We start from the raw sequence: 12,530 nt of genomic DNA on the forward strand, positions 1-12,530 counted from the left end.
TAGGTAAATGTGAAATATAAATTTACGCATGAAACAAAAAATATAAGATATGCGATTGTCAATGTAAACTATGCAACTACATTCATCAAAAATAAATACAAGTAAACATGAAATATATAACACTAATCACGTCTTGGATTGTTATATATAAAACACGAACCTCGAATATGAAACAGGGTCAAATATAATTTTTAGAGTTTTTAAAATGCGACAAAGAACAAAATACGTGAAAAGTTTAGAAGTCAAACATGAAACAAATTTTTGTCTTTTTCATGGTTCCCTTATTTATTTCTTTTTTCCCTCCCTTATTATTCATGTTATTTAAAAAAAAATTACGAGATTAATAAATTAATTTACTTCACTTAATCTATTTTATTTGATAAAATAAATTGAGCAAACGGTTGCTTGACATTCGGCACAGTATCCACGCCCCTCAAGTACTACATTTACCAAGGTTATCGTAAATCTATTTCCTCGCCCATCAAACAAAACTTAATTCACCATCATGAAACATATCATAAATTTTTTATAACTACAGCAAATAGAAAATAGAATTCTAATAACAAAGGCCACAAGACCTGACAATAAAACTACAAGATGGACCAGTATTATGTACATAAAGGTCTAACAAAGTAGCAAATTACAGCTAGTTCAACATATGAGAGTCAGCGCAACGTGCTACCCCAACTATTCGTTGTCTCTAATCTAACCTAATATGACCGAGGCATATAGCAATTGCATCCTAATTGATAGAAGAGCAGCACACAAATTGTACCCAATAAGGCCTCCCCTTGACCTTCCTCTTCTCTCTCTTAATATCTGCAGGATACCTTGCTGGAGAATTCGCTTCTTTCCCTGTCTCTCTCTTGGCAGGTTCAGCTGGCGGCACTTCTGGGCCGAGTATTGCACTCACTGTCATAGGCACAGCACCATTGTCTTTTGCCGCTGTCTCATCTTTTTGAATTACAGGAGCTTTGTTTTCCTTCGGTTTTGGTGATTTTGGCTTGGTTTCAAGATTGGCCTCACCCAAAAGACTCTTCAAAGGAGTGTGTTGCTTTCCAGTACTCCAATTTGTTACCTTGGCGATTCTCTCTTCATTCTTCTTTCTCCCTTGGGAATCATTCACGACATGAGTAAGAGTAGGAAACCAACCAGCTTGTGAAGGAGCCTTTTGTTGCTCTAGGTTCTGTGCTGTCTCAATATTAGAAACGGCAGCTTTCTCGTCACTCCCACTTCCAGGCTCAACCAATGTCATGAAAGAAGGCGCCTCAAATACATCAGATTTTTCAGAATGTTGTCTCTCAGTTGCAGTTTCTAGTTTCTTTGAGTTCAATTTCTTTGCTTCTGCTGATGCTAGGTTGTCAGTTGATGACAAATTTTCAGCATCTACTGACTGGGTTGAAAGCACTGTTCCATACATCAAAATAAGCATCAAAATAAGCAATCAGCCTGAATTTCATAAAGAACTGCAGTTCACATTAAATGCTTTTCTCATATAGCATAGTTAGCTCCTTCAAAAAGAGGAACTGGTTTCTTGAAAGACTACCAGTCATTTCCCAAATGTTTACTTATCCTGTTATCCATCACATAATACCTTATGGAATTTTTTTTTTTTTTTTGAAAAGAAAAAATGTATTAATGAGGAAGATGTAAAAACAGATAGTGGACCAATTGTCCACTCAGAAAACAAAGAATAGCACTATTTGTGCTATACAAAGGTATATCAAATCACCCCTATACAAGGCTAGAATCAGCTATAACTCCTTATGGAACTCATCAGTCAAAAACAAATTGAATTATTAAAATCAAAGCAGACAACAAAATAATTAGTAAAAGTTTGTGCCATCTTATCAATAGATCCTTCAAAGCATTAGACAAGAAAAAGTGTACATATACAGGTCTTTTTATTTCAGAATGTTTAATACATTGACCTATTGAAATCAGATGAGCTAGAAAAATCATGTCAGGTCAACTAGTAGTGATAACAAAAGTTTCACAATGGCCAGATTATTCATTGAGATAGATGCAAGTGTACCTGATATGGAACCCCAGTTGCCTTCCAAACTATCAGTTTGGCTCAATGAGTCAACTGAAACATCAACCGCAGATGCATCAAACTGATGTTTAACAAAATTATTATCATCATTTTCCCCTTGTAAAGACTGATTAATGCCAGAATGTCCAATGCCCTGCTCCACAGCATGGTTATCATCAACAGCAACAGAACCTTGCATGGAAGATTCAGTATCTGAAGGGGAAAGTAAAGAAGCTTTGGTTGCATGGCCTACTGATGTTCTCTCTTCTGAGTCGATGTTTCTGCCGTGATTGGCATCATACCCTCCCTGTGCTTTGTCACTATCACTGACTTCAAGTTGCTTTGGAACATCCTGAGTATCTGAAACTCCACTGATGTCAGTCAGCTTAGTTTCTGATAATTTCATCAGGGATACATCCCTTACATCCTTGGCAACAACTGGGGCTTCAGGAAGGTTGTCGTCAGTCTCAGAAACTGTTTTGGACTCCAATAAAAGCTTTCCCTCCGAAGGTTCCTCCTTACTTTCAACTGCCATTCCATCACATTTTTTTATTTTACCTTTTTCATGATCACCTGCATCATTACTTTCGTGTATATTGGTTGTTAGATTGGCTTGGAAGTCAGGGAGATCAGAAGCTGAGTCAGTAGTTATTATGTTTTTGGCAAAATAATCCTCTTTAACTCTCTCTCTCTCGTTCTTTTCAACCACATTACACGTTTCACTTGCCGAATTCACATGACTTGTATCATGTGAGCTCACAACATCTGCCTCTGACCGGGCAATTATAGGATTCACCTCAGACAAGACCTTCACAGCAGTTTCCTGAACGGATATTCGTAATGAATCATCAGAGACATCAGAAGGTTTTTCCATAGAGCTAACAGTATTGCTTTTCTCCATCCCAATTGGTGCTGCCGCTGCAGAAACTCCTAATTCATCTGATCCTTCTTTGCAAGTGAGTTTGATCTGAGGCTCATCATTTTCCTCTTTGGTGGAAGTTTTTTCGGCTACAGGCAGGCTACCTTTAAGAAAATGGATATCTTCCACAGCATGCACATCTGAAGCAGACCCCTTACTGACTGCACTCAGGCAATCTTCAGCATCATCCTTCTTCTCTGTAACAATTTCACAAGAATCTAAGGTCACAGGCTGGTGTAATTTAACATCCTTGTGATCTTTAAAATCTTCATGCATCGGCTCAGCATGGTCTACAACAGTAATATCAGCTGGCACAGAAGGCTCATAGACACGTTCATTATCTAAGGTCACATGCTGACGTAATTTTAATCCCTTGTGACCTTTAAAACCTTCAAGCATCATCTCTGCATGGTCTACCACGGGAATATCAGCTGGCACAGAAAGCTCATAGACATTTTCATTCCCTCTTTCCTTTCCACCAAAACTCTCATTTGAATCAACAGAACTAGTGAAGTCTAGACCTTGCTCGGCACCCAACTTCTTTTGAGTAGTATCAGCAGCGTCTGAAAGTTTTGCAGATTCATTTCCAGGCACTGGATCGCCAAGGCAGATCTTAGAAGTTGTCTCTACACCATGCTCTTCCTTTGATAGAAAAACTTCAGCAGCAGGCATAGGATCTGTACTCTTCTTCTCGATCTCTTGACATTTGGATTCTGCCTTGGATGTTTGGTCTGGATATTCACTGTCTAAGAAAGGAACTAAATTCTCATCTGAATCAATTTTACCACTTCCATTAGCATCAGTCTCTTGCCCAACATCTTTCATCAATCCTTCTCTCATAACCTCACCAGCAGATTCTTCTGTAGTGCTTGAGACATCAACTTGGGACACCAGATTACTCCCTGGCAAAGCAGTTGCATTTTCAGGAACCTCGGAATTTTGCTTTTGACCACTGAAAGTTGAATTACTCGATGGTTCAATAACATCTGCACAGTAATATGAAATAAATACAAACACATTAATGGGTAAAATTAGAAATAAAATTGTGAAAATAACATCAGAAAATAATATCGCTTGTCTGATTGGAAAAACACCATATGTTATCCAACAAGTGAAGCACTTTGTAAGATACTCTTGAATAACTGTACTGTAAGGAGTAATAGTGTTAGCCACTTTGCTTGCTTAATCTTTCTGTATTTTTTAGTGTTTTCATCCCTTACCTTCTATTAGTTCAAAATCCAATTTGGTTTTGGACCAGGATTTCTGCTTTGTCACTTTTAAAACTCCACATTTTAAAGAAGATATCAAATATCTTACTATGGGAGAGCAAGACTACAAATTAGGCTCCTAGGTTTAGGTTCAAAATGCTCTTAAAACCATTGACAGGAGCACTCCCCATCCCCCTACCCCACCACAAAACAACAATGTTAATTGACCCCAAAAAACTGTTAACCTGTATAATCAAAACAGATAGACTAAACTATTTTACGTTATCAGTTCAGTAGCAACATAAAGTTGGTATCACAGAAAGTATACTTTACAGCTTGGGGTGGGGGAATTGTTCAGGATATTCAATAAATCTTGCCAAAAGTTAAAGGTTAAGCAATGCAAGTTTTGGATTTACCAATCAAATAACAACAAATTCAAGATGGCTTCAATAAAATTTAATAGAAAAAATAGTATCTGTTAGTGCATATGGAAGTATCTGTCAAAAGATGAAAACTCCACATGGGAGATAGTTGCTAGGATTAGAAAAAATATTTGCTGTCTGTAGATGAGATGGCATGCAAGATTTTGGTGAAATACCTTTCAAAATTTATAAGAATTGATTAATGGAAGGAATAAGGCATACACCTTTCATGATGAAGTTGACAAGAGGTATGTTTGACACATAAGTTGTTTTCTAACATTTTATGAGTCTCTCAACTAAAGGCAGTGCTCCGAGTTTCCTTCAATTTTATCATTCAGATGATTATCCAATTAAATTCCTCAAATGTCATAAAAAAATTCAGTGTTACAAAACTATCATAACTAGTAAGGCATTTTCTCATGCAACAAAGAAAATAACAAAACTACTAGCAAACCAATTTTTTTTTTTCCTTTCATAAGATGTTTTCATTTGCATTTAGAATTGAATTCATATTTCATTTGGGATTACGATTTCTTTCTGATTAGGGTTCTTTACACTCAATGATTGAAGCAGTTAATCAAGATTAGCTTTAAGTTTTTAGATTTTCTCAATCAACAGGATGATATAGTATTACAAAATCAGATGATCAAAACTCACTCACTCTTCCCCCAACTGCACGTGATGTTTGTATCATATAGGATTGGATAAGATAAAATATGCACTGAGCAAAGACTGGGTGGCCATTCGAAAATTACAAATAGCTAAAAATCATATCTTATTGTGGCCACCAGATTTCATTTCGCATGGTCATTAGAAAATCAATCGTGCTTGCAATTAAACTATAGTTCCAGTTTCTCTCTCTCTCAACCAGGTATTAAACCTGCTTGATATCATTTAGCATCATAATGGAACTGTACAAGCCTAAAATTCTAAATATGAAAAAAAAAATGACAAAAAAAATAAAGATAAATAAAGTATAAGAAAACAGAAAAAATAATAATTCTGACATGTTCAAGGATTTCAAAAATTTCACACCTAAATATCACCTTTTGTGGACTACCACTTTTTACAAAAAGTTTAGCCCATCAAGAGACCAGCTCAAAATTCAGCAGCCTAACTTGGCTCAACAATTTAGCCAGCTTCACAAATTATCCATACTAGACTTCAAGCCAAATTTTGGCTGGTTTGAACTTCATAAACAATAAGTATAACATTTACGGACTTTTTTAATTCCCTTGTGCTGCAAAGTAACATTTCTTTGGTCAAATGGATGCATACACTAGTTGTTCAGTCAGAGATGATGAGCACATGCACGCTTACTTTTAACACATACAGCATACATACAAACATAGTATGGAACTCAAATAAAGACTTCCAGGTAAAATTCCTGACCAATCTTTGATTAAAACATTTCTCATTCTACACACAAAATCATCCTCAAGCAGGAGCAAAACCAGGATAAGAACTCAAGAAACTAAAAAAATTTGGCAAAGTAATTGGAAAATGTAGGAATATTTTTCAACATATATTTAAATTTTGCACAAAAGTTATGCGCATTGAAAAAAAGAAACAAACGTTTGCTAGGCTGCCCCCGCTCCCTTCTAATTTCTGCCCTGGTCAAGACTAATCCAAGATTGAATATATTTGAATACATTAAAAATCAGGAATAGATTTTTCCATATCTATCATCCAGTATCTCATTTCTTTCAAGCTCGTTAACTTTTAAGCAAAAACTAGGGAATTATGAGAAAATTAATTGCAAAAAATGTACTAAAAATTAGTGAAATAAGATTTTAGTAATAGAGACTATAATTCTATAAAAGAAAAGTATAAGGCAATGACTAAAAAAGGGTCTTACTACTACATCCACAAATGGAATTGCAATTTTAGAGTAAAAGAAAATCAGCCTTTCATCGCCTTCTAAATCTTACCAATTACACACAAGAAAGTAAATCATAATGCAAATATGCACCTCCAAACTTTTAAGCTTTTATGTCTGCAATTGGCAGTAAATTGAAGTTATGCACTCCTTGAATTGCACTAAGTCTAACACTTGAAAGACTGTGATATCCGATACAATACGGAACCTTGGCAAACAATGCATGACAAGATGATAATTTAAATAAGTACAGCAGACATGAAGAAATTGTACATTTTCAATGAAAACGTACCCGTAATTGCATTATCCTTAAAAGAGTAGAATACCGTAAGATCCTTCTCGCTGCTCTTTCGAACATCAGTTGCTGCTACTGTAGCATCTTTTGGACGTTCTTCAATCCCAGGACTAAAACCACTGTCAGAAAATTCCGTCACAGCATCAGAAAACAATTCATTCTCAGATCTATTCGATTTTTCACCAATTCCACCGCTTGGTTTCTCAGAATCACTTTTCCCCACAAGTTTAGGACCTTACAAAGCCAAATTCACCAAAAATAGACAAATTTTTATTGTACTGATTCAAGAAGTTTAAAGGGAGTAAGATAAAATCAAACAAGCAAAGAGAGTTAAGTACTGACTGGGGGTTTTGGGAAGATCATCGTCGGAAAGAGTGGGGTCCACGTCCATATCCACGTAAAGTTTGTAACCTTGGATGGTTCCACAGTGTCTCTTGTGAGCACGCCTCTGCTTTGCACTTGGATGTGGATTTGGAAATGGCCATCCACATTTGGGACACAAGTGACCATGACTCTCGTGGGCCACCCCTGCAAAATGAAAAAACTCATCCCACCACCATTCAATTCGTCGCATCACATAAAATGCTAAGAGAAGAAGACAAACAAAAATCAAAACCTGATGCCGTATTATTGTGATCTTGTTGCTGATTATCCATCTCTCAAGCAAGACGAAGTAGAATGAGAGAAGAATAAAACTTAGGGTTTAAGTCAAGTGGCTTATTTAGAAAGAGACTCGCACTGCCACGACTTTTATTTTCAACGTGGGGTTCTAAAGTGGAAAGTGATGTACGGAACGGGAACTTTGTTATGTGAATGGGGATGAATGATGATTCATAAAGCTTATCCATTACTCCATGCGCGCGTGTTATATGCTCCGTCTGTACATTAAAATTACGTGTTAAATATTTGTAGGGAGGATTTTACTGTTTTAGTGGTATATTTAATTCGAATATAGATTAATCAAGTCAAATGTAATCTTCCAGATGATTTAATACGTACAAAAAAATTGTCTTTGGCTATTATCCTCTGCCTGCAGCTTCATCTTATATAACCATGTTCGAGCATTTTATTCAATGCACTAAGGGTGTTCAGATGATTTAAAATTACGTGTTAAATATTTGTAGGGAGGATTTTACTATTTTAGTGGTATATTTAATTCGAATTTAGATTAATCAGGTCAATGTAATCTTCCAAATGATTTAATACGAACAAAAAAATTGTGTCTTTGGCTATTATCCTCTGCCTGCAGCTTCATCTTATGTAACCATGTTCGAGCATTTTATTCAATGCACTAAGGGTGTTCAGAATTCGGTCCGATCCATTCAATCCATCCGATCCGTAAAAATTCGATCCATGAATTGGTGGATTGGATTGGATTAAAAATTTAAAAATCCGCAACCGGTGGATTGGATATAGATTCACTTCTGTAAATCCGTAAAAATTCGTCAATCCGCAAAAAAAATTTATTTAATTAAAAAATTTATAAATATGACATTACTAATAAATAAGTAAAATGTAATTACATATTTATATTAACACCATAAGATACCTTATCTATTATTCAAAAATAACATAAATAATTAAATAATTAAAATATACAAAGATAAGTTGTAAAAATTCTTAGACAAAATAAAAAATTATAAACCAAACAAAACATTTATCATAAATGCCACTTCACCGAAGCAGCCACAAGAAAACAAAAAAACCTTGACTTCTTAAACTTTCCCGTCACAAGCACACAAAAAACCCTTGACTTCGTATTCTTTCCTGTCACAAGCACAGAGCCACCAGCACCCAACGATTCTTACTAGCTTTAAACTTCTCCTTCGGCCATCTTCTCCAAATTCTTGATCTCTGTGCAAGGAGTCATTTGAACAAAATTATTTTATTTGTTAATTTTTTTATTCAATAAAATTATTTTATTCGTTATTTATTTCAATTATGTTTATTTAGTTCAAGTTAAAGTACGAAATATAAATTGGCAGCAAACATTTTTCTTTTTGATGTGTTATAATTTGATACTTTAAATGTATTATTATAACTTTAATTGAACAATTAATTTTAATGTATTATATTTTGAAATTTTAAATGTATTATTTTAGCTTCATTTGAACAATTAATTTCGGTGTGTTGTATTTTAAAACTTTAATGCATTTTTTTAGTTTTATTTAAATAATTAATTTATTTAAATCTTATTCAATTTTGAATTTGATTGGTAGTAAAATTATTTATGTTATTTTTTCATTTTATTAGTTTGTGGATTGGACCAATTGAAAATTTTGTAATTCGCATATCAATCCGCAAAATGATGGATTGGATATGGATTGAGTCAAATCCGCAAACATATGAATTAGATTTGGATTGAGTTTAACCAATCCGTGGATTGAATTGGATTGAAAATTCATAATCCGCAAAATTGTGGATTGGATATGGATTGATGTCCAATCCGCGAAATCCGATCCGTGAACACCCCTACAATGCACTACCTCCTCATTATAAAATTGTTGTGAGTCAACCCTGCTCCAATTCTATTTCAACTTAAATTTTCCTTTTCACTTAAACAATATTCATGATATTTTCCCCCTACAATAATTAACATATACCATTTTCTCCCTTGTTATTTTTATAATGGCCAAAAACCCCCCAGACAGTATAAGTTTACAATATTACCCTTATTTTTAACTACTCTTTTATTTACATTTATTATAAATTAAATAAATCACATGAATAGAAACTAAATAAAAAATTAAGCATTAAAAATAAGAAATATATGTTTTGATATGAACAAAAAAATTAATAATAAAATTTTTTTTATACTTATTTATTTTGTAAAAATTTTCTTACAATAAATATATAAGAAAATTATTAGTAAAATGATAAAAAAAATTATTATAAGAAAACTTGAATGAAAAATAAAAATTTATTACAAGATAAATAATAAAATATTTTACCTATACTTTTACATTTAATTTTAAAATATTTCAAAATGTTTATTATAAGAAAATGTTCACAAAATAAATAAGTACAAGAAAAAATTTTATTATTAATTTTTTGCTCATATCAAAACATATATTTCTTGTTTTTAATACTTAATTTTTTTATTTAGTTTCTATTCATGTAATTTATTTAATTTATAATAAATGTAAATAAAAGAGTAGTTAAAAATAAGGATAATATTGTAAACTTATACTATCAGGGGGGTTTTTGACCATTATAAAAACAGAAGAGGGGTAAATAGTATATGTTAATTACTGTAGGGGGAAAGTGGCAATCCCCTTTATAAAATTGTTGCGGGTCAACCCTGCTCCAATTCTATTTCAACTTAAATTTTCCTTTTCGCTTAAACAATATTCATGATATTTTCACTATATGTGGTCAAACTAATCCAACTCTTTGTATGGTATATATTATTTTTAAATAAGTTTTGACATTCCCAGCAGACTTGATTGGACAACTGGTATGAGATTTAGGCATGTATAAGTTTTCAATGCAAGGATAAAAAGACACTGTTACTAACCACCCATGCGCTCAATAACCCTAGGCACGTGGGTTCGAGTCTCGGTTATTGTTGGGACTCAATTCTCCTCTACATGTGTTCTTTACATTTTGGGTAAAATAAATTTACATATTTTTTTACATTTTAGGTAAAATAGATCTCCCCCTAATATCAAGTGAGAGTCAACTTTCATATTGTATCATACTAAAATTATTAAGGAGGTTGTCCTTCGAACTGTGTTATAATAAAATTATTAAAGAAAATCATGATTGATTTTTTATTGTAAATATCAGTAGAACTTTTATTATAATATATCAGTATATATAAAAAATAAAAATAAAAGACACTACTATTGATGCATTCATGTTATTTTTTGGACAAATTCCATCGTTTAGTGCTCGTATAAGGTTGAAACTAAGTGAAGGTGTTTTCTTTCACTCATGTATAATTATATACAATGACGAAATGAGAAAAAATAATTTATCAGGAGCTCAATTAGATAATAGTAAAATATAAAAATTAAAATTTTAAATATATAAAATATTTCTTAATACAGTTATAATTGGGATCAGGCTACGGTGCAACTGTGGTACCGTGCCACAGTTGCATCCAGCCGTTCGATGCACTTGGATTGGTGGGGTCGACTGACATCCAACGGCTAGATGCGACTGTGGCACGGTACCACAGTTGCACCTAAGTTTTCCCCTTATAATTGTTCTCCACACATTATTATATTTCCAAAATGTATCATTTCCGCCATAAATAACTAAACAATCATTCATTTCATCTGATTCCAAAAATAATTTTTCACGAAGTTCGTTATTGAAAACATTCTCTCTAATGTTGCTATGAAAGTTAGAAGAATTAATCCTATTTTTAGGAATATGAAAATATTTTGGATGGTGAACTATTATTATTTTTAATTACAATATAGGTTTCTATAATTCTCCAAAGTTAAAGTTTTATTTTATGAATTTTAAACTTTATGTGTTTATAAATTTAACAGATAATATTAATAAAATTAACGGGCAACTAATTTTCTCTTTTATTTTTAGATTTTTTTAGCCAATGGTGACTCAATTCTCTACTCGTCACATGCTGAATCCTCTGTTGATTATATAATTTTTTATTAACCTACCAATTTTATATTAAGAAAGGGTACGGTTTCTTTAAGAGAAAAAATACTCAATGATATGAAAGTACATTGTCACCTATTCGACTAATAATTCCTAGCAATGTTACTATAGCCTCTATTCAAATGAAATATTTTTTCAATTTTTGTTATATCTATTACAATCCTTAAAGTAGCTCTTCGATCAGCTATTGTTTCGTCAATTTATCTTAATAGAAAATAAATTTATATCAATCAATCAACTTTGTTGAATAAGTAGTATTTATAAATCATTTATTTCTTAATTAGCAACTAAAGATTCCATATTTTTCAAAAAAAAATCATTTCTTTTTATATTTATTTTGAAAAGTAAAATTTTATTATAAAAAACTTAGGTCCGTCTAATCTCGTAAATTCATGTTATTTAGGGTTTACATATAAAAGGGAGTTAAAATCTTAATTGAGACAATTGTTGAATATAATTCATAAAACTTTCACTTAGAAAAGGATTTATCTTTCTTGTCACTTTCATTTTGTGTCAAATTGGAAGAAGATGAGTAATCTCACCAACTAAACGCCAGTTCTTACCTTCTATTATTACTTGAACATAGGTAATCATGGGCTCAGAATATAGCTGAACTACATGGCTACATCTACCATGCCTCTTGGGCACTGTACTCATATTATTCATCTTGTAGTGCAGTCGTCATTGGATGAGAAAGAGAAATATCGTGCTAGTATGAAGCGGCCACGTGGCACATGAAGCAAACTGGGAATGCTTGTTATTAGACAGGAACAGTTAATGTTGCAATTATTTTGTTTAAGGGAGCAAGAAAATGTTGCTGGATATAATAATAAACAAGTATTTGTAGAAACAAGTAGCCAGTGAGGAACAATAAAATATAGGTTATTTATAATTTTGTTGTTGCTATTGGCATAAAATGAAGGTGATTGTAGCCGTATATGAGAAGTAATCAAATTACTAAAACTGTAAAGTTAATGAAATAAAAAACGAACTATGAATGAAAGGATAAGGAGTGGGTGTAGGAATTTATCAGTGTTAAGAATGCAGTCCAATCTGCTAAAAAGGCAGTCAGATTATGCGGTGAAAAAAGTGTCACATGGCATGCATTCGAATATCAGGAAATTCAATTATGAGAAGGGA

The 12,530-nt window shown here is 32.9% G+C and overlaps 1 protein-coding gene across 1 annotated transcript; it reads right to left on the reverse strand.

The window, feature by feature from the left end:
• Positions 1 to 496: 496 nt before the first annotated feature.
• LOC102620529 (uncharacterized) lies at positions 497 to 7,579 on the reverse strand. The gene is made up of 5 exons (XM_006492929.4): positions 7,375 to 7,579; positions 7,101 to 7,286; positions 6,756 to 6,992; positions 2,036 to 3,940; positions 497 to 1,407 (listed from the first exon to the last, which is right to left on the reverse strand). The coding sequence occupies exons 1-5, from the start codon at positions 7,412 to 7,414 to the stop codon at positions 743 to 745; spliced, it is 3,033 nt and encodes a 1,010-aa protein (XP_006492992.2). The 5' UTR covers positions 7,415 to 7,579; the 3' UTR covers positions 497 to 742.
• Positions 7,580 to 12,530: the final 4,951 nt, after the last annotated feature.

Source organism: Citrus sinensis, chromosome 9 (genome assembly GCF_022201045.2).
Source record: "Citrus sinensis cultivar Valencia sweet orange chromosome 9, DVS_A1.0, whole genome shotgun sequence".
Classification (NCBI taxonomy): Eukaryota; Viridiplantae; Streptophyta; class Magnoliopsida; order Sapindales; family Rutaceae; genus Citrus; species Citrus sinensis.